This window comes from Paramormyrops kingsleyae, chromosome 19 (genome assembly GCF_048594095.1).
Source record: "Paramormyrops kingsleyae isolate MSU_618 chromosome 19, PKINGS_0.4, whole genome shotgun sequence".
NCBI lineage: Eukaryota > Metazoa > Chordata > Actinopteri > Osteoglossiformes > Mormyridae > Paramormyrops > Paramormyrops kingsleyae.
In genome coordinates this window covers 22,314,165-22,341,116 of record NC_132815.1, presented here as the reverse complement: position 1 = coordinate 22,341,116, position 26,952 = coordinate 22,314,165, and the positions used below count along the sequence as shown (strand labels likewise).

The window sequence follows — 26,952 nt, the reverse complement described above, 5'->3', positions numbered from 1 at the left end:
GGGGCAGGGGTTAAATGGCCACAATGGGAACTGAAATGGTGACCAAGAAGATACATCAGAGGAAAAGAAACAATTCAATCCATTTTGGTGTTTTGTTTGCTGCTGTTGTGTAATTCTTCTAAATCACAGAGTGTGTGGGCTGATCAGTCTTCTTTAAACTGGGTTCACACCAGGTAAAATCTTAATGCAATCTCAACATGCATCATTGGCAAATGATGTTTTTTGTGAAGAAGCACACAGCAGAGCTGCTTTTCCAAGCATCAGGACATTATACTAAGGAAGCTTTAATATTTGTATTTATCTGGGTGGTGTGCTGGGTAGCCTCTCACAGCCAGGGCTGTGTTTCCTGCCTTCGTGTCTCTATGTGTGTGTGAGGGTACGTGTGGAATTTTTACTTTTCAAAAAATGTGCACGGATGTGATTTTGGTGCATTCAGCTCTTCATTGCCTTTAATATGTGTGTAATCCTTGTCCCATGCTCTGTGATTCCTGGAATTAGTTTCAGGCTTAACATGACCTTGTACTGGATAAATGGTTATTGAAAATGGTTGAAGAGATCATTGGAATAATTAAAATAAACTGTCATAGTTTCTTTTTCAACAACGACGGCCCTGATGAGACTAATTACAAAGTGATTTATTGATTTATTTGAAACATTTGACCACACTTTGGGTCATACTTTTCCACACAAATCGATGAACAAGTTCCCCGCCTTCACAATCTGACATTAGGAATGTTTTGTAGTATTACAGCGTTCTTCTTACCTTACCGCTTGCTTGTTTGCTCTCTCAGGCACCCACCGCCCACACACGCACACACACAGACACACGCGCACGCCCAACGTCTTCCCCATCGACACCCTCCTCTGGAAAAGGCAGAGCTGGAGCTAGTTTTAGTGCCACAAACGGCCAGAAATGCTGAGCTCTGCAAAATTCGCCGTTTTAATCAAACATTTGGTCATAAAGCATCACAGTCACGGAGGTAAAGGTCCCTAAAACAGCCTTCCTTCTCCCTGGGCAAAGATCCATGTGTTCTTGGCCCTCCCCCTACCCCCCCACATCCCACATCCCACCAGCCCCTGGGCTTCCTTCTTCTTCGCTCCCCCATCTCTCTCTTCCAACACTAGCAACATTTAGCCCCCCGCCCAAAACAAAGAGCCACACTTCCTGCTTCTCACTCACGACCGACAAATTCACAGTCATATGGCATAAACTGCCACATACAAAGTTGTAAAAAAAAGTACCAGCGATCCATGAAAAAAAATGCCTGACTGACGATCACCTGCCAGTTACCTGTCAGACTAGGGCTCGTCTCTCGGCCAGAGGATAGACCAGCTGTCAGTCAGAGCACGTAAACTCAAAAATAAGCACAAACATAACAACACAAAGCTGTGTTCCTTCAATTTTGGGGACAGGCCAATATCCTCCTGGCTCAGGTATTTCGAGGCCTGTGACATTCTCCCCCCCTCCTGGAACACAACATTTAAATGGTGGGTTCAAAGGAGATGGCATTTGCTGAGGAGCAGAACCTGCCAAGTGGTGGACAGGCTCCCCATGGCCAGGGGAGAGGCGGGGCCTCAGGAGCAGGCCGGACCGCCCTGGTCATGTGTCGATGACCTCACGGGCTGGGGACTGCTCAATGGGTAGGCTGGTAGCATTGGGCAGGGCCTGGTTATGGGGTACTGAGTTCTGCTGTAGCTCCATGGCGATGGCATTCTGGGGGAACTCCTTCACCTGCCTCTGGTACTCCAGGAAGGTGCAGGCCTTAGTGGCGATGGCCACGATGTTCTTGCCAATGAAGATGGTGGAGACACGGCTGTCCTGGAACAGGACCATGTTGACCGCCCGGATGAGGATGGTGACCACGTTGATGGTGACCAAGCTGAGGACAGGGTACAGCATCATCTTCTGTGGCGAGACGTGCTCGCCCTGCATGCTGATTTCGCTGAGGGACACACAGGGCAGGATCAGCAGCAATATGTAGCAGTAGAAGAACATCAGGCCCTCGGCCCAGATGGGCAGACCTGTCCGCTGCGGCTCCCACAGGTTGGCCTGGATGTCCAGGATGTCCAGCAAGTCAAGGGCCACCCAGAACAGGCGGCCGCGCATGTCCTCCTTCTTACGGAACGTTCTGACGTACTCCATGCTGTCCAGCGCCACCAGGATGAGGTATAGGCCCGGAACGCAGATGGACAACAGCAACGTCAGGGCCTTGCGGGCTACTGTCTCCAGGCTGCGCCGGTCCGCCTTGTAGTTCTGGAAGACAAAGTAGAGCTTGATCTCCAGCACGAAGATGTAGAGGAACCACAGGATCATGGCGTAGCCCCGCTTTGCCGTCTTGACCTCGGCGCCCACCCACACGGCCACGTAACGCAGCACGATGAGGAAGCAGATGTCGCCGACCAGCACGATGATGCAAACCCCGATCTTTCGCGGGCCCTGGTTCTGCTCTACCAGGTAGGCATCCATGAAGGCCATGCTGGTCATGATGACTATGGTGGTCAGGCAGACGTGACGTTTGTCAGGAGACGGCAGCACCATGGTGAGGGCCCTCGGGACCACCTCGCTCCTGCCTGCCCCTACTCGCTGACCTGTCGTTCCGGGTGAAATTTAAGGCCAAGCAGACTTGACTGCGAGTCTGGATGTGGAACAGTGCCAGGCCCTAAATCCTCTCTCTGCATGTGATGTATTTTCAAACTTTATCGATGACAACATCCCTTCTTTCTCAGAGGACTTCTGTTGGGTGAGCTGCCATCCTGACCATGCTCATGGGTTCGCTGCTGAAACATTATGATTGTTTATGCGTTAATGAGAGCAGACATCTCCCTTTAAAATCTGCATCTATTCTGAGTGTAAAATGGGGACCAGGGAGAGTTTCAGGAGGAGCGATCTCTTGTGTGCGTTTTTGCCTGCTGACAATGCGCCAGTTCATTTGAGAGAGTTTGCTAAGCACAGCTGCAATGGTGATTAGCAGACCCCCCCGGGGGCCTGCAGCACTGAAACACAGCACAGCTCCAGAGAGGACAGGGTGGGTGTGTCAGGCCTTACGGCGGTCAGTCACTGAAAGCACCGGGGGCGGCCCATTGTCCTCGGCGTCCTGCGGTCCCTCCCCCGCGGGGGGCTCCAGCTGAGGGCTCCGCGTGCATCTTCCACTGCCCTGTGCAGTCTGGGAAGGAGAGCAGACACAGACCTATCAGCAGAGGTAGAGCCATAAGTCACAGCTTCCAGCTATAGGACTGATGCCAAATCCAGGGGTGGGTGGGATTCATGGGCTACAGAGAAGAGAATAAAATTTGAAAGAACTATCTGCAAAACAGCACAAGATCCTTCAATTACAACTCTTGGGGAAAACATGATATTAATTTTAACCAAATAATTTTGAGAGAAAGTATATTACACATTAAGAACCATTAATTTGTTTCAGGACCTATTTACATGTGATTAATAATGTAGTTGAATCCCTTCTGAAAACAATATGAATCCTTATTTTTGCATACGATTTTTACAAATATGTTTAATCACAGTTTGTTGGATATGGTTAAATGGGGTTCCACAGTCATAGATTGTTGTGTGTACATGATTTAGGAAGGATCTAGGCTCTTGGATCTTTGTTTGTTGGATATAGGTGATTTATTTGTTAAACGTCAGAAGCCTAGAGCAGCACAGGGTTTGGGTTCCACTATGTTGAGACTTGGGACATAGTTGCTAACATTGTTAGCAACTATGCTTTTGGGAAATGCACCCCCTAGTCAGTCCTGACTCAGTGCATGGTGGGTAATTGAGTCTTTTAAATCTCAAATCCTAAGAGGGGCATAAGACACTGAAACATGCATATAAAAATCAGTTTTATGTTATATTTATTTATAAATTAATATATAATATATTAATTTTATACACAGGCATTTTGTCAGCAGTCTGATCCAATATGTATGTTACATCTTTAACATTTGAGCTACTGGATGTTTAGTTTCTTTAATTCTGTATTTTATTGTGACATATTAAAACATTGCACAAAGAGCCTACAAAAGGCTATGAAAAACCCAAATATTCAAAAGGAGAATAAAGAGCGTGTGATTCAGCCAAAGAGAGGCTTCAACAGAAAGGGCAGAATGACAAACGGCGAGCAGAACTTACTCGGTATCTAAGAATCTGTTCACTGCTGGATGATTCAGCAGTAAGAGCAACAGCTAATGGAGACTCCAGCTTCTGGAGTGAGACTCACAGCATTTATCACGTTACAGTGCTCAGAGTGTCTGCTGTAGGACAGTCCGCCACGTGATGATTTTACTGATAGTGATGAAGAAGTGCATTGAAATGTTCATGCCAGATGTATGGTCGGTGGGGGGGTCTGGGGCGCCGTGCGGGGGGAGAATCATGTTAAATGTCAAATGTCAGCGTCATGTATTCAGATAGCAGCATGAAAAGCAATTTGCTGTGCCATGCGGCGTGTGAGTGGTTGTATGGCTGTGGAGTGACGTCTGTCCCTCTATTTAAAGATCACTCTGGCCAATACTTCTTCACTCTGCCTTGGCGTTGCTTTCAGTCTCTGTACTCCTTATTTTTATCAAAGCATTTCCTGGTTTTCTAGATTAGGAATTTGGATTGGTTCAGTCATCTCTGGTTTTACCTCTGGATTGTTCATTGTCTAGTAGGCTGTCCTGGATTCAGACCCCAACTCGACAGAGATGAAATGTGTAGAAGACCTGCCTCTGTACGTGTACATGGCGTGAGCTGTCTGATCGCTGCTGTCAGTGAGTCTTGCTTTAGCAACGCTGTACACATGAGACTTGGAGGCTCTGGTCTATGTCAATATGAAGGCAGCACAAAGGTTCAGTGCAAGCTTGGGAAATGCTACCAGGCTAATGGCATGAATGCTGCCGGGCCTCGGGGTCATTAATGCTGGCTGACACACACGCCGTGTAGCGAGGGTACAAAGGGGAACCCAATCTTGCTGTAAATGCAATGTCAAAGCAGAAGGCCCCTGCCTGACAGACAGGTGAAAGCTTGTCTATCTATTTCCTCCGTGGATGAGAAAAGACAGAGATAACCGTGTTGCTCAGACTTTAATGGGTTCACCGAGGCGAAGCGGAGCAGGGATAATGCCCTCGGCACAAATGATCCCGCACAGAAATCGCGGAATTACTGGAAATTAATGTCAGGTGGAAACAGGATCAGGTGTCTTGTCAGGTCTGGCTCCCCCCAGTATTGCCCCGGATGACAAAGGACAACACTGCCACACTGCGAACAGCCCTGCCAGGCATCACGTGCAGCTCTCTCGGAGCCGGAGGCTCAACTCCCATGGCAACCAGTGCCAACGTGGGAGAGATGTGACAGATACGGAGCCTACAGCTGTTTCCTGAATCAAATGGGTCCGGTCAGACTCTTTGCATGCCCTTTGCAGCTTAACCAATCACACTTCTTGTTTGTGTACAGTCATTACCCTTCAGCTTAACCAATCACACTGCTTGTTTGTGTATGATTGTTACCCTTCAGCTTAACCAATCACACTGCGGGTCCGAGTACAGTCATTACCCTTCAGCTTAACCAATCACACTGCGGGTCTGAGTACAGTCATTACCCTTCAGCTTAACCAATCACACTGTGGGTCTGTGTACAGTCATTACCCTTCAGCTTAACTAGTCACATTGCTTGTTTGTGTACGGTCGTTACTCTGCAGCTTGACCAATCATGCAGCATCTCTGTGTACAGTCACTACCCTGCAGCTTGAGCAATCACACTGCTTGTTTGTATATGAGTATTATTCTGCAGCTTGACCAATCACGCTGCGTGTCTGTGTACAGTTGTTACTCTGCAGCTTGACCAATCATGACGCATGTCTGTGTACAGTCATTACTCCTGTTTTAATGATTGTATCTTTCAGCCTGCCATTTCCACTCACTCTCCCCCCCCCCCCGCGGTTGTCTGTGAGAGCTCCGAGCCGAGCGGCCAGACACGTTAACGCAGACAGAGTATTTGTGTCTGCGTCTCTGCTGACTGCAGACCAGCATTAATGGATGCCAATGACCTGCGGCTCCTGCATCAGCCTCAAACATCCAGAAGCACAGAGACCTCAGCCTGGATGGGCAAGTCATGGTGCTCGTGTTGGCATCTGCTCGTGCTCCTATTTGTCAGTTAGGCTGTCATACATGTCACAGTCACACACATTTAACATACATCTTTACTGGATCTGTGCCCAGGAGCAGCACCCATTTATACATGGATGCATACACACACACAAACACACACACACATGTAGGGTAAACATATCCTTATGGGGACCGCTCATTCATTTCAATGGGAAAAATGCTAACGCTAACTATGACAACCTTAACCCCTACCCTGCCCTAACCATAACCATAAGTAACCTAACAAAATACAAGAGTTTTTGCATTTTCAGTTCTTTCATAGCAGTCACCGATTTTTTATAAAATACAGTTTTCCCTTATGGGGACCAGGAAGCCGGTCCCCATAAGGGAAAAAAAATGGATATTTATCATGTTATGGGGACATTATGTCCCCATAAGGATAGGTAAACCTGCTCACACACACACACACACACACACACACACGCACGCACATACTTACACACATGCATACATACATACACAGTGCCACACAGAGACTTTTTGAGGGGCAGGTGCTCCAGGGTGGGGGGTGGCCGGGGGGTGGCCGGGGGACTCCTTCAGTAAATTTTGCGTGATCGTCAGTGATTGGCAACATCTGCTGACGAAGGTGCACGATTGTCGGTGATCAAAAGAGGCACTCAGAACCTCAAAATGGGGGCACTCTGTACCATTCGCGAAAAAGGGGCAGGTGCTCAGGTGTGCAATTATGTTACCACAGCTGGAAATCATTATGCTGTTTAAGGAAGCAATAAAACTGACCGCCTTTGGGCTACTAGGGCATCTGGAGCATCAGCATTTGTAGGTTTGATTATGGTCTCAAGATGACCTAGAAGAAAGAGTTTTCTTCAGAAACTCGTCAGTCTATTGTTGTTTTGAGTAATGAAGGTTATTCCATGCGAGAAATTACTAAGACACTAAAAATGTCATATAAATGTGTGTGCTAGTCCAGACCTGCCCAGCCTGCTGTGCCAGTTTGGCTAAATTTTTCTGGAGAATTGGCTTTTTTGGGGGGGGGTTGCCATGCTGGAGTACCTGAAATTTGCATGTACTGTATGTACCTGAAATATTTCCTATTTATGAAGTTTTTTCTTTCAAACTGGTTGATTTCAGGCAATTTTTCCGCTGAGGAAAAACAACTAAAGGAAAAACATTGCCATGACACAATTATTGTCGCACTTTGAAAAAATAAAATCACTGAAAGCTGATTGTCATTGCAGTGAAATTAGTTTCACCTGTGACAATGTTTCAGTGCTCACAAGATTTAAATTGACCAATGAGTGCTGGCTTTAATGCTTAAAAGGGCCACATCAAGTATCTGCTCTTTCACAATGGTAGAAACTAGAGAGCTATCTGAGAGCATCAGAAATGCTATGATCACAAAGCATTCTAAAGGGCACGAGGGCATCTCCAAAGACCTTGGCACACAATTTTAGTAATAAGTTTGCTGCTAATGGAACTGTCGAGAACCAGAGAAGTCTTTAAATGACATCCACATTGCTTAAGGCTGACTTGGAGCAAACTGGAGTGATGGGTTAGATCCATTCCATATGCTGCACACTAAACCAAGGAACACTTTATGGGTGCAGACCAAGGAAAACAGAACTGCTGAAAGAGTGGCATAAAAAGGCTGGTCTTGGTCAGAACTGGAAGCCATGAATGTGTTAAAGGAATCATGAAATTAGAAAATTATCAAGGCATGTTAGAGACACATGGTCTACCCAGGGGAATCTTTTGAAAGAGGTGAAATCTGCCACTGGGAAAAGGAATCTTGCAAACATTCAAGAGCTGCAACAATCTGCAACTGAAGAGCAGGAGACACTACCAGCAAACAGGTACTGGAAGCTTACAGATACCTACAAGAAGTGTTTGGAGGATCTCTTTGATGCCAAGGGGTGTGCAACCAAAAATCAGGGAAGGGTGCTTTTAATGCTGTCTATGTTGTATTTTTTCCTGTAAAATCACTACATTTAAGTTGAAAAGAGCATCTCTCTATTGAATGACTTTGGACATACCATTGAAATATGCTGATGATACAAAGTTAGTACATTTTCAATTGTGTCTAATAACGATGACCAGTCATTGGAACCTGTACATTCCTTTCAGAAAATGCACCACTTCTCCCAGAAAATTGTTTCAATTTCAAATGCTTTGCTATTGACACAGCTATTTCATTTGTTTGCATTGGAACTGCACAAAAAAAGCAGAGGAAAAAAGTAAAATCTCATATTCCACAGAACTCCAGAAATGGACTGGACAAAATTATTGGAACCTTTTTAAAATTGTAAGAAATCATTGGATGACAACCATGTGATATAAAAATCACACTGGCAATCAATTTATATGGAGAAAAGCTGACTCAATCTTTGCATCTGTGTGTATCTCACTGAGCATGGAGAAAAGAAAAAGAAGAGCAAAGACTTGTCTGAAGATTTGAGAACCGAAATTGTTCCATTTCCACAATCTCAAGGGTATAAGTCCATCTCCAGAGATCTTAATATCACTCTGTCCACTGTGTCATTAATACATTTACAGCCCATAGCACTGTGACTAATCTCCCTGGACGTAGATGGAAGAGAAAAATTGATAGAAGAATGCAACAAAGGATCGTTTGCATGGTGGATAGAGAACCTCTATCAACTTCTAAACAAATTCAAGCCGACCTGCAGACACATGGTACAAAAGTCTCAGCTCGCACTATCCATGGCTGTCCGAATGAAATGGGACTCTATGGCTGGAGACCCAGGAGAAGCACTGCTGACAAAGAGACATAAAAAAGCCAGACTGAAGTTTGCCAAAACTTTGCTGAGGAAGCCAAAATCTTTCTGGGAGAATGTCCTGTAGACAGATAAAACCAAAATAGAGTTTTTTGATATAGCACATCATTGCACTGTTTACAGAAGATGAAATGAGACCTTAAAAGAAAAGAACACGGCCAATAATTTTGTCCAGTCCATTTCTTGGGTTTTTTCTCTGCTTTTTCCACTGTAAACAAAACAAACAAACAAGTGAATACTCTAGCATTTGCAATTGCAACAATTTTCTGGGAGAAGTGATGCATTTTCTGAAAGGAATGCCCAGGTAGCAATATGTTTGGCTATGTTTCTATTTGAGTGCATACTGTACACAGAAGGTATATACACAAAGTTAAGCACCCTGTGGCAAGTCGGCCCACAGCTGTTGTAAATGACCCTCGAGATCCTGCAGATTGTCATTGGGTCTGAGGTGACTTCTGAGCTGATCCCACACATGTTCGATTGAGGAAAAATCCGGGGATCTGGCTGGCCAAGAGAGGACCTCAACATGACACAGGCAGTCCATAGACACATGTGCCATGTGTGGACGGGCATTGTCTTGTTGAAAGACTGTACCAGTGTGCTGTCTCAGGAGGGGTAAGACATGTGGACACAGGATGTCACTGGCATAGCGCTGTGCTGACAGGGTCCCCGAATCACTACCAGAGATGACCTGAAGTCATACCCTACAGCTTCCCTCACCCTGAAGCCAGGAGGAATAATGCCAGTGCGTCTCTCCACAACATTGGCAGGATTGGTTCACTCCCATCTGCGCCGCCAAACGTGCACACGACCGTCATCTGTGATAATGCAGAACCGAGATTTGTCACTGAACATGGTATGGCGCCTCTGGTGCTACAAGCCTCTGTCCTTCTGTGTCTATGTAGCATAAATCTGGATCTCAAATGTCACCATGCAGTTTCATAGGGGAGCCTTAAAAGTCAGAGAGCATCAGCGTTTGAGGATCGGGCACTTGTGGAGGTCTGAGAGACGGACAGGGCTTTACCAGAGAGCTAAGAGTTGGTCAGTATATGGAGCAGGGCTTTCTACACTGCCTGGTTTTATGGAGCTGGAAATGGGACCTATCAGTTTTGCAGTTGTGCAAGCCAGGGTTGATTTCCCCGTAATAAGAAGATGTGACATGTTAAGGATCTAACAAGAATACTCTTAGCGGTTTCTACGGCTCTGTCTTTCAGTGTGTGAGGGATCCTGCTGTCTGTCATGATTATGGATTTCCCTGGCTTAGGAAATTTCCCAGAATGCTTTTGGGCTTGCTGATACAGCATTCTTTAGCTCTCCACTCCCCTGACTCCTGACCTGCATCTTGGTCAGCAGGTCCCAGCAGGTGAATTTTAGTTGGGATTGTCTGTATGTGATGCTCAGTGTCTCTGGGAGAGTCCATATCTGATTGTATGTGTCTAGAAGATTCCGTGTCTGAATCTCAGTGTGTCTCTGCGAGTGTCCGTGCCTGATTCTCAGTGTGTCTCTGCGAGTGTCCGTGCCTGATTTTCAGTGTGTCTCTGCGAGTGTCAGTGTCTGAATCTCGGTGTGTCTCTGCGAGTGTCCGTGCCTGAATCTCAGTGTGTCTCTGCGAGTGTCCGTGCCTGATTCTCAGTGCCTGAATCTCAGTGTGTCTCTGTGAGTGTCCATGCCTGATTCTCAGTGCCTGATTCTCAGTGTGTCTCTGTGAGTGTCCGTGCCTGAATCTCAGTGTGTCTCTGCGAGTGTCCGTGCCTGATTCTCAGTGCCTGATTCTCAGTGTGTCTCTGTGAGTGTTCGTGCCTGAATCTCAGTGTGTCTCTGTGAGTGTCCGTGCCTGATTCTCAGTGTGTCTCTGCGAGTGTCCGTGCCTGGATCTCGGTGTGTCTCTGCGAGTGTCTGCGTCTGATTCTCAGTGTGTCTCTGCGAGTGTCTGCGTCTGATTCTCAGTGTGTCTCTGTGAGTGTCCGTGCCTGATTCTCGGTGTGTCTCTGCGAATGTCCGTGTCTGATTCACAGTGTGTCTCTGTGAGTGTGTGGAGAAACTGGGGTTCAAGCCATTGCTCAAGAGCCCAATGGTGACATCATCCTGTTAGCCATGGTATTTGAACCAGAGAGCAGGGCCAGCCAATCTTGTAGGCGACATGGGAGACCACCTAGGGCACCAAAATCGGATCTGATTCTCAGTGTGTCTCTGCGAGTGTATTCAGAACAGAATTAGAATTAAATCTTTGCTTTTACTATTCTTCCATTGGGATGTTGAAATTAAGACAATTAAAGTTAATGCAATCAAATGATAATGTGATGATGTATACATACATCTTTCTTTGGTTATGTTGCATGAATATTTTCAAATTGTGTACTTCCTTCAAAGCACCAGGGGGGTATTCCATGAAAGTAGCTAAAGAAAGCCAGACTTTCCCGAAAAAGTCAGACTCAAACTAGTGCCATCTCTAAACTTAGCCTCATGTCGTTCCACTAACGCAGTTCAGCTTTCACTAATCAAGGCTCATACAAGACAGACTTGCATAGTCTCACTTAATGTGCACACCTGAGATATTTAAGAAGCCCAAATGAATGGATGAATGATAGATCAATCAAATGAGTCGTGTAAAACGAGAGCGGTGTTTGTTTTTCTGCCACAGAACAAATGCTGCTGATGGAGCTGTATGTAGAATACAAAGATGCAATCACTAAAAAAGGCAATACTGTGGCCATAAATAAAGCCAGGGAGTTGGCTTGACATAGAATTGCAAACAGACTAAATGCGTAAGTTATATAAATGTTACAAGAGCCTAGTACAGTGGCACGGTGGTACAGTGGTTTATGCTGTCGACTTACACCGCGAAAGTTCCTCGTTCAATCCCTATACCCAACGGGGAACCATCACGTGTCATTCTTACTGTATAATGTTATTCTGTATTATTTGATCTCTGTAAAATACTTTCAATCGCATCCGTGTGAAATGTTCTGCACAAATAACCATATCTTGTCTTTGCTTTTTACTAATAAACTTTCAAAGTAGACTGTGACTAAACAAAATATAAAAATATCTTCCCGTTCATATTATTTTAACGGATTTTTTCATTGCATTTCATGTTTGACCTTCGTAATATGGGTAAGCTTTTATTTGAATTATTTTGGAATTAGTTGGAATGCTGAGACGTGATTTTTATAGGCTTCATTATATTTATTACATGACATGAGTAATGAGAGTGCAGAATTTCGTTCGGAACGATCTTTTGGGAATCTGTTCTCACATGTCGGACGTTCTTTGAGACAACGCTTAACTAAGCGAGACAGTTAACCTGGTCCGGAGCAGACTTGTTTGCGCACCTAAGTTACCATGGTAGCTCAGCGGGGATTCATTTAAGACATGTTGATGGAACAGAACTCCCGCTTAAATGAGCCTGACTTGTCGAAATAAGTCCGACTTTCCCTTAATCCTGCTTCGTGGAACACCCCCCTGCTATTTAAGATACTATTATTGTTGTTGTTGTTATTTCTAAATATTCATTTAAATTTCAATTAATGATTTTTTTTCATCGTAAAATGTAACTTATTAAACAATTTATTGCATTATTATATATTATTAAACATCAAATGATCTTTATTTAGTTACTCCCATATTTGTGCCAGTGGTGAGGGGATGCTGGCATTGGAGCTTGCCTAGGGTGCCACATGTGTGTTGACCGGCCCCCGCTGTCGAGCTTCCAGCAAGGGGCACAAAGTCCTAACCCAGAGATCCACACACCACTCCAGCCCACTGACAGACAGGGGGCACGGTGAGGGACAAGAGTCATAGCTGTAAAAGAGAAAAGCAGGGGGTTCGGTGTTTTGTGTTTGCTAGCACTCTGTCACACCAGCAACATAAATCAGTGTCAGCAATGAGGTCAGCTGTCAAATTACCTGCTGGCTACAAGCAATCATGCTAGAGAATGGAGGAGGTTTGTAATAGGACTTGAAATATCTTTCTTTATAAACATATACTGGATAAAAATATTCAGGATATTCAGGAACAGCAGCAGGGGGGTCCGGGTGGCATCCCATAATGCTTCCACGGCCGGTGATGCATATTTCAGAGCGGAAACCGGTGACCAGGAGCATCTCGATTGCCTGCCAATGCATCTGCGAAATGAGGTCTCTTCTCCGCTGCTGGGCCTGGGCAGCCGTGCAGAGGAAGGGGCACCCCGAAAGGCTGCCCACACCATAAATAAATCCGGCCAGACAAGGTTAGGGCAACCACTAAAAGGCGCTGGATGGGATGCCAAACGACGAGACAGTTATAAGTAAGAACAATAAAACAGATTTAGGATCTAAAAGTAGGGCAGGAGATACTTGGACACCAGGGACAAAGTGCTCTGTTGGGATCTGAGAAGGAGGCCGCTGCTGGTTGGAGAATGAAAAGATAGTAGAAAAAAATGGGCAGCGCAGGGCAGCTGAATGAGCGATTAAAATCTGCGTGTTCCTGTGGGCAACTGGCACGGGCGGCCACGAGCTGGAATTCTGGGTCCTTTGTGGGCTTAAGCGATGTGATATCATTGGTAGGTGCTGGTTGAGAAGAACTTCCGGCGTCCAATCAGCTGAAGTAAATTCTTCACGTTTTGGACGTCACAGGCAGAAACCTAATGCCACCCTGGCACACCGATGGGGCTGCTGGATCGAAAAGCATATGTGTGTAAAAAAAAATAGAATATCTCTATGAATGCTGTCAGCATCCAAGAGAAAACTTGGCTTAGCCAAAGCCCAATAACAATATTAGAAAGTAAAATACAGAGAAATTGTCATTGCTGGAAAATCTACTGTATGGAGAGGGATAAAATTCAATGTTTCTGCAGAAAGACCCAAAGTAGGGGAGGTTTCCACAAAAAGAACATGGCACATCCCCGGGAAGTAAGCAGGTCTTTCTGACTCTGACAGCCTCTGTGAAGGAGCTTAGCTGCCTGAGCTCTCAGAAAGATGGCCACAAAAGATCGAGAAGGAAAGATGCAGTCTGGCAAGGAGTCTCGACGGCGTTCTCGCGGCCTCCGCAGCTGCTCGCACGTGCCTCATACAAATGGGTCGTGGCTCATCAATGGAAACAGGAAGAAGATGCAGTTCGACGTGAAGCAAAAGAGCAATTCCAATTTTCTGTATAAAGAGTTGGAGCGCAGAGAGTAAACTGATCCATAGGCCTCATTGCCTAGAATAATGGAGGGAGCGAGGCACAAAGATAAAGGAGGGCAACGGCCGTCTCATTCGTATGCGTGAAAGTGCCTCTGTGATTAAAGATGGCATCACTAATGTGACGTGCCGGCGATCTCGGTTTATGGATGGGCAGACTTCTCAGGCAGCGATCATGCGTTTTCTTGAAACGGTCACATTGCGGCGCTAAATCCGAGAATCAACTTTAATGGCCAAAAAAAATAAAAATGGATTTCCCTCATCAAGATGTAAAAGAACGTTTGGAAGAGCGGGGCGCTGGCAGGCCAGGGGACAGACTCTCCTTCGTTAATATCCTCCTCAGGCATGCGCTTGGCAGACGGGGACCCTGTTACTATGGCGGCGAGCGTGCCGGTCCCAGTGGCCGCGCGCAGACAGCTGTCAGGGGCTGATTGATGCGTTTCTCGGCGCCGGGGCAGCCCATCAGGCAGGTAACCGGGGGCGTGTGCCCCAGCCGCCGGGGCAGCCCATCAGGCAGGTAACCGGGGGCGTGTGCCCCAGCCGCCGGGGGAGCCCATCAGGCAGGTCGCCGGGGGCGTGTGTCCCAGCCGCCGGGGCAGCCCATCAGGCAGGTAACCGGGGGTGTGTGCCCCAGCCGCCGGGGGAGCCCATCAGGCAGGTAACCGGGGGCGTGTGTCCCAGCCGCCGGGGGAGCCTATCAGGCAGGTAACCGGGGGCGTGTGCCCCAGCCGCCGGGGGAGCCCATCAGGCAGGTAACCGGGGGCGTGTGCCCCAGCCGCCGGGGCAGCCCATCAGGCAGGTAACCGGGGGCGTGTGCCCCAGCCGCCAGGGCAGCCCATCAGGCAGGTAACCGGGGGCGTGTGTCCCAGCCGCCGGGGGAGCCCATCAGGCAGGTAACCGGGGGCGTGTGTCCCAGCCGCCGGGGCAGCCCATCAGGCAGGTAACCGGGGGCGTGTGCCCCAGCCGCCGGGGGAGCCCATCAGGCAGGTAACCGGGGGCGTGTGCCCCAGCCGCCGGGGGAGCCCATCAGGCAGGTAACCGGGGGCGTGTGCCCCAGCCACCAGGGGAGCCCATCAGGCAGGTAACCGGGGGCGTGTGTCCCAGCCGCCAGGGGAGCCCATCAGGCAGGTAACCGGGCGGGGGTGTGTGCCCCAGCCACTTGACAGCTGGCCGCGGGGGTGGGTCGCTAAGGTGCTCCAGGTCATGCTAACACGCACGCCAGGTGACATCCAGGAGATGAAGGTGAGGCCTTCTGTCCCACACAATAAAAGGGAGACACTGTGTAGGAAAAATTAGCTCAAATAATTTAGGTCTCCACCAATATGTGGGGAAATTAATTATTAGTTAATTATTAATTAATTTTTATGCTTGAATGGCTTGTTTCTCCAATAAACAATATTATGGAAGTCCCAATTGTTCAGTTATTTTTCAGATTTAGTTCCAGGATATGAATGGAGTTCATTAATTGCAGTATAACTACTTAATCTGGGTCAGAACCTTCGTCCCGTAAATGTAAGACTCACCAGGTATCTAGCAACTCTATAGCAAAACTCTGCTCACGGCTGTAGAGAGAATTTAGACTTTAGACTTATAAAAGCTTAGGGCAGTTCGCACCAGTAAAGTGACTTAATTATGAGCATTCACTCAGACGCAGATTTAAGATGTATAAAAGGCATGAATTTATTTCTAACACTACAACTAACACACAATGGACATTACACTTAACATGAAACAAACGCAAAACAACGGAATAAAACAGAATTAAATCAATGAGCAAGATAGAATATGGGAAAGCAGTAACCTACTGTATAAGATACAGGTCTATAAGAACCTTTAAGATGGCTTTATGGAAATACTGCTGTGCACAGAAGCCTTTGATCCTAAAAGCGCGGCCCAAAATTATAAAACAGACGAACAGGACAGGCTAGATTATCAAATGAATGAAGGTGAGTTTACGTGGTTGCAGATGGAAGTTTGCTGGAGAGGTGAGTATTTGTCAAATACGCAGTATTTGTCTTGTCTGTGCTTTTTTCTACGTTTTCGTTTGTGATTGCCGGAAAGGTAAAATGCTGCCACACTGCCGATTTAAGATGGGGCAGTGTGTCTATCCATTCATTTTCATGAAATCGCTTAACCCCAACTGGCGTCGTGGGGGGGACCACAGCCTATCATGGGAACAATGGGTGCAGACGGGAACCAACCCCGGACAGTCGCCAAAACACGCACACGCACACAACTACAGGGCCAATTTAGACTCACCAATCGACCTACCCTGCATGCTTTACTTTAGTACTCCTAAAGTAGCGATTCATTTTCCACATCAGCCGGTTTAAATCGTCATACATTTACATTGATTCATTACATGGCTAATACAAACGCTCCTCTACTTAGGAACTGTCAACTTACGAACTTTCAGACATACGAACGAAGAGGACAGTAAGTCCAAATTGTGCTAATTGGGCTCCTGTTTCCTGTCCGCAACATCAATTTTTTTTTTCTGCGAGCCAATTCCGCCTGGTACGACTTCTGGCCCCTACTCCCGCTGCGCAGCAGCGTAGCGTGCAAACTCCCGGCATATCCTAGTTCTTTGTACTTGCGTATACACTTAAAATGATGTTGAATAACGACTTACGACCATTTCAAGTTACAAACGGCTGTTCGGAATATAACTCATTCGTAAGTAGAGGAGCGTCTGTATACAAAATACAAAAAAAAAATTGATCCTATTTCTAAAAGGTGTTTTGCGAGCTATGCATTGGCTCCCTGGCAACTACTAGTAACTCGTAAGTGATGCAATGGCAAGCATTGCATTAAATTTGATTTCAAAATGCATTACGTGGAGATTATTCTCATTAAAGTCTTATTATCATGCTTACAGAGTGACAAAGAACAAATCTGACCAAAAGATTACCTGACGTTATGTGTGCACAGGCGGGAAGAATGCTGTTTTCATTTATTTATCCTTACTAAAATATCTTAATACCGCAATGATGCATTGATGAAGTAATTTCCAAATTTTCCTGTGGACCGCTACATCCTCGGGTTTGTTAATTACTGTTGGCTGCCTCCAGGTCATTTAAACAATTGGTCATCCAAAGTGTAAGCAAGGTGTCGTGCAGATACTCAAATCACCGGATAATTTCACACCCCAACCTGACCGCAACAGCCATATGTTTTATCCATGCGGATGGAAGCCCAATGCGATTCTTTTGAAAATGAGTAAGGAAATGGTGAGTGTGCTTGGATCGGTGGACAGCTATGATTCATCTGGAATGTTCTGCTGAGGTGACTTTGGGGTATGACGGTGTGTGTGCATGGCTGAAGGTAACAGGGACTCGGGCTGATACCCCAGCAGTAACTCGTGTCCCCGGTAAACACCGATCCGTGCCAGAATGTGCAATATCAGCGCTCTGTGCCTCAGTCTTGTGAGATGCTAAACCATTTGAAACCAAGTCATTAGAATTCTGCATTTAAAGTTTCTCCTAACTACAATGAGGACACGTCAAATTCTGCCTATTTCACAGTTATCCAGATAGTTAATTTCTACTTAATATTACATGTCGTATTTTCCCTAATGATGGATTTAAGACCGGGGGCTTACATATGAGCACGGGGTGGGAATGGTTATAGACATCAGCTTGAAATGTCAAATGCATATTTCTGTCCATTTGGCTCCCTGTACCACATGGTTACCAAAGGAGCTCTGGGGAGCTCAATCTGGGCAGTACAGTTACCCTGGCATTCCCTGGTCCATTGCTCACAAAGAACAACTCCCCAGTGAAGAACTGAGACCAGCCAAGCAGCCATTATAAGGCTAGCTAATTAAGTAGCCCATTCGTATGTTTGGTCTGTCCCTTTAAATCAGTTGTGTTAAAATGGTTGCATGGTTCCATCCATCCATCCATCCATCCATCTTCTAGCCCCATATCTTGGTCAGGGTCACCTGGCACCTATCCCTGGCAGCACTGGGCACTGGTGGGGGGGGGGCACCCTCAATGGGGCATATACTGCATTCACACATGCTTACAGGTCTACTTTATGGGCAATTTAGAGGCATAAATCAGACTAACTGCAGTCCTCCAGACTGTGGGAGGAAATCCAAGCAACACAGGATAACATGCAATCTTTGCACACAAACATACACAGGACACAGGATGCAGACCCCCAACCCTGGAGGTATCAGATGACAATCACACTCTTAAGGTAATGACTTGGGCAATGTTCCATCGAGGGCTTTGCTGAAGTGTGGGAACGCCGTCCATCTGAGGTCCTTTTTCTGTGTACAACCAGCTTCCCCCTGATCAGTCTGGACTTGGAAGAAAGACAGGCAGCTTCACCTCTGATCCTTCTGTTTAGTTCCAGTTCATAGATTCACTTCACACACAGCTCGATCAATTATGTTTAAAAGGCTCCTGCAAATAAATTAACTTCGTCACGTGAGATCCCGAACCTAAACGAAGAGCACTGTATCACCCTACCACGTGAATCTAATTACCATGTTAAAGACTGAGTGTCGATACCCATTTCTGAGGGAAACCTTGCCCCCCCCCCACCCCCCTTGTGTTTTTGGGGTTTGAAATGTCAACGGGAAGTGGCCCTGACCCGCATGGCCATACGGAGGTTAATGAGGCCAGACGGCGGGATTCGGCGCTCCCTCAGTCTCTGGGAGCCACTGGCCGCCTGCATCAATCAATTTGGGAAATTAACATTCAGTTGGAGCTTCTTCATTAGACCCGATAATGTTGCAGCTGTAATGTCTTTACCCCCCCCCCCCCTGCCTCCCCACTAGCGCCTATCTTAATCCCACCACAGTGGATCGGATCACACGTATGCGTCAATTCTGGCCCGAAAGATGGTGGGCTGATTTCAATCTTCCTTTTCTCAGAGTGCCAGCAGGAAGGAGAGATCTAGCTCCCCCCCCCCCCCACCAAGTCTGTAAAGCCGCTCCTGGGGGAGACTGTGTTGTGTCACAGGGGGCCAGCGAAGATCTTGAAACCCGTGGAGACGCTGCCTGTTGCCACGGTGCCCGGATTGTGCCGAGCCGCATAGCTGCCGCTGTTCCTCGGCTCATCTCGCTGTGTCATCGTGAAGCATAATTACGCTTCATCACTCCCGCTTTAAATAACCTTCATGACGCTGCCGTCAGTGGAGGCTCCTCCCCCTCCGCACAGCCCCGCTGCTAACACGCGCCGTGGCTAATTAAGAGATTAAGTGCTGTGAGTCTGGAGGGCTCATTCCTGGCAATTTCGCGTATGATTACCCGGAAACTGGGAGTGATCTCGTCTGAGATAAGATGTGTGTGAGGTGTCACTCAAAGAAGCCTCAGTGTGCGTGTGTGTTTATGTGCATGTGTGTGCGTGTGTCTGTGTGTATGTGCACGTGTGAGTCATGTATATATAACATTGGGGACCAAATATCCCTATGTTGTGCTATGCAATGCACAGACAGACACATGCGGGGTGCGGATTACAGTGATGCTTTCGGTGCACTGCACAGGTGGGGATGTGCGGGGTGTGGATTACAGTTATGCTATCAGTGCAGTGCACAGAGGGAACATGTGGGGTGTGAATTACAGTGATGCTGTCAGTGCAGTGCAAGGACGGGGACGTGCGGGGTGTGGATTACAGTGATGCTGTCAGTATAGCGCATAGAGGGGACGTGCGGGGTGTGGATTACAGTGATGCTGTCAGTGCAGTGCGCAGAGGGGATGTGTGGGGTGTGGATTACAGTGATGCTGTCAGTGTAGCGCATAGAGGGGACGTGCGGGATGTGGATTACAGTGATGCTGTCAGTGCAGTGCGCAGAGGGGATGTGTGGGGTGTGGATTACAGTGATGCTGTCAGTGTAGTGTACAGATGCGGACATGCGGGCCGTGGATTACAGTGATGCTGTCAGTGCAGTGCACAGACGGGGACATGCAGGGTGTGGATTACAGTGATGCTGTCAGTGCAGTGCGCAGATGAGGACGTGCAGGGTGTGGATTACAGTGATGCTGTCAGTGCAGTGCAAGGACGGGGACGTGCGGGGTGTGGATTACAGTGATGCTGTCAGTATAGCGCATAGAGGGGACGTGCGGGGTGTGGATTACAGTGATGCTGTCAGTGCAGTGCGCAGAGGGGATGTGTGGGGTGTGGATTACAGTGATGCTGTCAGTGTAGCGCATAGAGGGGACGTGCGGGATGTGGATTACAGTGATGCTGTCAGTGCAGTGCGCAGAGGGGATGTGTGGGGTGTGGATTACAGTGATGCTGTCAGTGTAGTGTACAGATGCGGACATGCGGGCCGTGGATTACAGTGATGCTGTCAGTGCAGTGCACAGGCGGGGACATGCAGGGTGTGGATTACAGTGATGCTGTCAGTGCAGTGCGCAGATGAGGACGTGCAGGGTGTGGATTACAGTGATGCTGTCAGTGTAGTGCAAAGATGGGGACGTGCAGGGTGTGCATTACAGTGATGCTGTCAGTGCAGTGCATAGACAGGGACGTGTGAGGTGTGGATTACAGTGATGCTGTCAGTGTAGTGCACAGAAGGGATGTGCGGGGTGTGGATTACAGTGATGCTGTCAGTACAGTGCACAGATGGGGACGTGCGGGGTGTGGATTACAGTGATGCTCTCTGTGCTGTGCACAGACAGGGACGTGTGGGGTGTGGATTACAGTGATGCTGTCAGTGCAGTGCACAGACGGGGATGTGCAGAGTGAGAATTACAGTGATGTTGTCGGTGCAGTGCACAGACGGGGATGTGCAGAGTGAGAATTACAGTGATGTTGTCGGTGCAGTGCACAGATGGGGATGTGCAGGGTGTGGATTACAGTGATGCTCTCTGTGCTGTGCAGTGCACAGTCTGGTCAGCTGAGATAGAAAAAGAGGAACAGTAGGGGCCTTGGGTATATGACCGTCCCATGGAAATTGGAGCGGCTCTGTGTGTTTACCTGACACCAAAGACCTATTTGGGGGGCGGCTTTGCCCCAGTTTTGTGACTGTGAATGCTGAGATCTCTGGAACACCCTCAGCTAACAGGCAGCCCAAATGATGGGGGGAGGGGTGTTTTCATAACAGGGCTCTCTAATTCTACCACCTCATATGGCTGCATCCTGCATCTCACGGCACAGAAAAACATTGATGCATCTGTACTCTCCATCTCGCCATCTGGGGTGGGTGATTAGGTGTGGGGGGGGGGCATGGATCAGCAACAGTGAGGACCAAAATGTGATGAAGATGCTGCTGTGGTGTGATGAGTATCCACTCCACGTCTGGCCACGCTGTTTCTGTGCCCACCCCCCCCCCCCACCCCCCCAACTCCAGCCGCTCTGGAACCCGCCACTTAATTAAACGGAGAAACTGAGCCGATTCTGAAATAACGAGCATGTGTCAAGAAGAACAAGCCAGGCGCAGGGTAATGAAACAGTGCCGGTGACTTTTGTTGTTTTTCTGCTGTCTCTTTTCCTGTCTCAGACTGAATTCCTCGGTGTGGAGTCCTCCCCCACTCCCCCGTGTGCCGCCTGACCACAAAGACAATCTGCATCTTTTTGTTCTGGCATCGTACCTCCTCCCATTCTCCTAGTTACTGATACGCCGTCAGCCACAAACTCCCTCGTCCATTTAAAGTGCGGGTCCCTGCCCATGACTTCTGTAAAGCAGGGAGGTGCTGCTTACAGTCAATCTCTAATTGCATTTTTGGAATTTTAATGCAATCGATCTTCCTTTGATGTTGCTTGAACAGTGCATAAACACGTCGATCTTTACCATTCCCATCTTTCTCTCTTTCAGGGATTTCTTACGTCATATAAGGTAGTGTCTTGTATTAGGATATTTCATGCATGAAGCACTTGGGGCTTTGGCCCGTGGATTTTAAAGGATCTCCCTACATTATGGGAGTTTCCTCCCTGTACTCCAGTTTCCTCTCACGGTCTAAGAATATGCGATTTAGGTGAAAGAGCGTCCCAAAATTGCGATTAGCCCCTGCACTCCCTGAGAAAGCTAGTTGGGGGCATTCATTCATCCATATCACGTCTTTATTCAAAACAACTTTCATCGGGGGAAGAGTTACAATTTATGTGTACCCAGAGGGATTTGTACCCACACCCTTTGAGATGTTAGTGCAATGTACTTCTTGTTGAGTTACTGGACTGGCTGCTGGCTCCCCACCCTGGAAAAACAGATATGCAACCTGGATGGGGACTCACTGAACTTACCAGCAGTGTGTTTGCCCTGACCTTGTTGTATGATGCCCGTACTACTGTGTGCATTGACCTTTAAATCCCACTGGACAAAACAAAAGGTAATCTGTTTATTTTCTATCTTGTGCTAAGTTTCTCTTCTGTAGCTATGGAGTGTAATAAATCATTTTTCTGACATGAGTCCCGCGCAAATAAGGCCACAGATGTCATTCTCGACTGGGAAAAGGGCAGAACGGGGGCTGGTTCACCTTGTGGGTGTTACCTCAAGAACATCACAGACTTCTGGTAGGAGTCAACCACAAACCATCCTCTTGCCCACCCCTAGAGCGGCGCTGTATAGCAGCCCATGTCTCTTGCCCCCCGAGAAAGAGGCTCAGCTCGGCTGTACTCTGTACGCTCTTCAACTGATGGCCCACAGCAGAATCAAGCTCCTGGACCTGGATCTGGCTGATCCTGATTGGCTACTGAGCAGCTATTCTGCCATAGAATGGAACAATGGAAAGCTCCTCCTGGGAAATGGGTATGGTCGTCTTGAAAGCGCATTCCGATGGTTTTTATCATTGGAGTCGTCTCCGAGCGATTGAGGTGCAGCGCTGAGGTGAGGCCAGCCACAGAGCCAAACGCGTTAAACCTGCCGGCTCCGCAGCCGGGGCCAAACAGCCGTGGTAAAATGCCGCTTCCCTCCAGCAAGCCACTGCATCACTCCGCTTCACACGGCCAGCATTATGCTCCCCCCCCCCCCGCCCTCGCCGACACAAACGATGCCGATAAGTTTGCCTGAGCTGGAGGCGAGTTGGCGAATGGCCTACTAGGAACGTGAACCGAAGCCGGAGCCGTATGGCATATAATCACCACCGGGGGGGCCCACCACTCCCAGACAGATATCTGGGCAGCCGCCTGAAGCTTTGTTCCACCCTGCTCTCATCTCTCCACCTGCCAGGAACAAACCCAGATGGGGGTATGTGACGCTCTCTTCCCCCTCCCTCACTACACACATAGAGAAAATAACACAGCTGTAATTGCCTAAAGTCACACCTTTCAAGGTATGTAAAATACAACAGCCACAAGGGGCTATTTAAATAAATTATATATCTTGATACATACCTGCCAGGACCCTCTGCCTGTCAGGTTATGATGAATACAAACAAATCCCCTGCCATAACTGAGCCCTCACTGCATTCACTGCGTCTCAGAGTGACGGGAGCAGCACTAACTTCTTTCACCAACTCCCTTCCCCAGAGGCACTTCCCATATCCTGCTTTTCACCTTTTTTGGCCTGGGCATCTTCGGCTGACTAATTAATACCTCAGGTTTTTGCTTCCCTTAAACAGGGAAACAGGGAAGGCCGATGGCCTGGGGGGGGGGAGCTTCTGCACAGGGGGGACGTGACTTCCATCCGCCTAGCCACTTGAGCTAATTGATTCCCGGCCAGCTGTGCGTTCCTTAAAAGCCGGGGTGGCCCCGGGCCGCTAGGGGCCCGGCCTGCTTTCTCTGCCATTTCTAAGAGCTCCAGAGTCATGTGACCAGCATCTCGTCCACCAAGTGTTCGCTGCAAGTTCGGGTAAGACTTTAAGTGGGAAGCCCTTCAGTAATCAAGCTGCGCTTGTGCTGCGGTTTGTAAGGAAAACAAGCCGTAATTTAGTGCGCCGATCAGACCTAGCCGGTGTTTAAGCCATGTCTAATATGGTGCCTATTTATTTCAGCCGTCAGTAGGTTATTTATCGAGACAGATTCCGATGGCCGTGCTTTACAGCAAAGCCAGATGCTAAAAGCTGTAATGAGCACGTATGAGCTGCTGAAAAGCTGCTCCATGAATTTGTCAGCTTCAGCGACGTGGATCTACAGCCACAAATGGCATTTGGAGAGCCTTTTATCCAATAAAGGCATTTTTATACTGAAACTCGGCTCTTTCAGCCGATTTGTTTTTATTCGGGACATCACTGAATGCAAGAGTTTGTATGTAAAGGTGCAAATACCTTATTCCAGACCCTGACATGAACATATTCCTCTGGTCATTCAAACAAAAGAGACAGCGGGTTGTTTCTCTCTCTCTCTCTCTCTCTCTCTCTTTCACAATTCAAAGCAAGTGTGACACCGGTGGTTCGTGCACTTTGTGCATAAGTGTCCCTTTCTCGTTTGTGCAGATACGGGTAAGCACTTTTTTCACAAACAGCGCGATTTCAGACGCCTCATTTGCACGGCCGTCTCATCTCCGCATCTCCTAAAGCGTGAGGAGCATTACAGGGCAAATAAAATGCCAGTATCATTACCCTGATTGCTCCGCCGGCCGTTGTAGCCAGACTGGAACAGATAATTGCCATTTGAATGTGATAACGAAGGCTATATTTGCATGGTATATTGAATACTATATTTGAAAGCTGTTTTATGGGTGCTGATGGGGAGAGGTAGGGTGTGTGTGTACTATAAGGCTCCTGAAACGTCCGAGGTGGTGGCCTGCCTCATTCTTTCAGATAGTGCTGGTCACACACACCATTTTGCATCATGCTTCATCAACTACAGACTGAATGCACACGCAGTTCTTAAAATAATGCATGTAATATCAATCTTATTTTAATATTTAGAGATCTGGAAACAACGAGATTTAATGGAAAGGAATATCTTACTTTAGGAATAAATGGTTTCCTTAAAGACTTGGACAGGCATTGGGAAGAGTGTTCATCTGGCGGACGCTGCCACGTTTCCGAAAGCTCCAGATTTAACATGCAGCTTGGGCTGTTTTGATCTGTTTGGCCTGTTAGTGGACACCGCTGCAGTATTTGGTATCACGACTGAAAAATGACTATGGGCTCACCGCCAGAGAGAGTGCACATAGATGGACCGGTGATTTGCTCTTCCTAAGGACTGAAATGGAGATGATTTATTGTTCTCCCGAGTTTAAATAAAATCAATTAAAACAAGTCCAGGCTGCCTCCGAATACAGTATATGTGATGGATTTATTGCTGAATAGTTTTAAGCATTATCTCGAAGAATAAGTCATTTCGTATAATGATTTTTCCCCCAGGCCCCCTGGAGACCGTGTCAAGAAGAAGCTTGTTTTACTGCCGAGTGGACGTACATCGACAGTGTTCAGATTAATGGCTGTCTATATTAGACCACAGTGATCTTCCTCCAAAGGAGGTTGGGCGTCACTTTCACCAGGTGGTGAAAACACTTATTTCAAGAATATAATATTAATAAGTCACAGAGCCGTGTAGAAATGCAGTGATTGTGCAGTGGATGGCGCGATGTATGATTGGAGTTAAGTGGCGGCGTTAAACGTCGCCGGCTGCTCGATAAACTTGCGGGGATTTAGGCGCAGCAGTTTCCGGACCTTAAAAGACCAACTCGCCTCCTCCGCCCGACAATCTAGATGGTCCTGTGCCCAGCACGGAGGCATCAAACGCCAAAGCATGCACATGCACTTCTGCCGCCGTCCATCCGCGCATGTGAAGCATACTTTGTGCATTTAGATACCCCGCCGGATCATTTAACTACAAACTGCAGGCTCCGGGGAAAACGCGTTTCTCCTCCCGCTTACCTCAGCGGCTCGTCGCTGTCCAGAGTGCTGATCTCCTTGCTGTCGGAATCGGACGGTGGATGATGATTAATCCGCTCCGTGGCTCACGGATGTGGATTTCGGCGGGAGGGTTTTGCTGTCGATGGCGACCCCTCGGCTCAGTATTGTCCAGTCATGGGAACGGGCAAAAAGACAAGTCCTCCGCAAGCCTGAAAACTACCACCAAGCCGGCGAGAGAGAATCAGCATCATGCCGGCCGGTTGCCCCCTTCTTTGATATTTGCTCCCTTCCGGATGCGATCCTCTCTCCCCCCCCTCTCTCTCGCTCTCGCTCGCTTTCATTTATTCTTCGTCCACCCTCCTAGCAGAAACATAATTTATCGGCGATTTACTTTATGTTGAAAATACACTCAGTCCATACAGCCCGAAGTCCTTTCGCTTGAACACACTCAGCTGCAGCCTCCCGCATACTCCGCTCGTCTGTGGAGGCGACAGCGGGGTTTAAACTGATGCCTTAAGAGATTCGGACCACGTGGACGAGGAGATATTGACTTTACCCAGGAATGAGGGAAAGAGGGACGGCGATCTCCCTAAAAGGAGACCGGATTTTGAATCATCCTAATTAAAACAGCTTGGATAGTTTATTGGCATTATTTTTGGAGCCTGCAAACAGACGTCAGCTTGGTGAATGAAAGCTGTGTAGTTGTACTCGGCAGTCCCTGCAGTGTAGTTTAGATAGATAGATAGATAGATAGATAGATAGATAGATAGATAGATAGATAGATAGATAGATAGATAGATAGATGGACTTAATTGATCTCACACTGTTTTTTTTAAGTGGAAGTTTCTCATACACAAATATATGAATGTGTGTGTGTGGGTGTGTCTGTGTCTGTGTGTGTGAGACTGAGTGAGCGGTTTATTAGATACAGCTGTTGGCTAATGCAAATCATGGGTCTGCACCTGAATTCATACAGTATGCAGAATGCATACTGGGTCTAAATGCTCAGTAACTGCAGCTAAGCTTTAGAAGCGACATGAAGCGTGATCTAAGTAATATTTAATGTTTTATGATTGTTGGTGCCAGGATCTCGGGAACAGCTTCCCTGCTGGGGGTTTTCAGGCACTATACAATTGAGAGTTTACAGAGAATGGTGCAATAAACAAAGAACGGTCCAGTTCTATTGCCAAAAACACCT

General features: G+C 47.5%; 1 protein-coding gene across 1 annotated transcript; it reads right to left on the bottom strand.

Moving 5' to 3' along the window:
* Positions 1 to 1,095: 1,095 nt before the first annotated feature.
* tmem121ab (transmembrane protein 121Ab) lies at positions 1,096 to 26,254 on the bottom strand. Its single transcript, XM_023806774.2, has 2 exons — positions 25,776 to 26,254; positions 1,096 to 3,164 (listed from the first exon to the last, which is right to left on the bottom strand). Exon 2 carries the CDS (start codon positions 2,537 to 2,539, stop codon positions 1,601 to 1,603), a length of 939 nt encoding a protein of 312 aa, XP_023662542.1. The 5' UTR covers positions 2,540 to 3,164; positions 25,776 to 26,254; the 3' UTR covers positions 1,096 to 1,600.
* Positions 26,255 to 26,952: the final 698 nt, after the last annotated feature.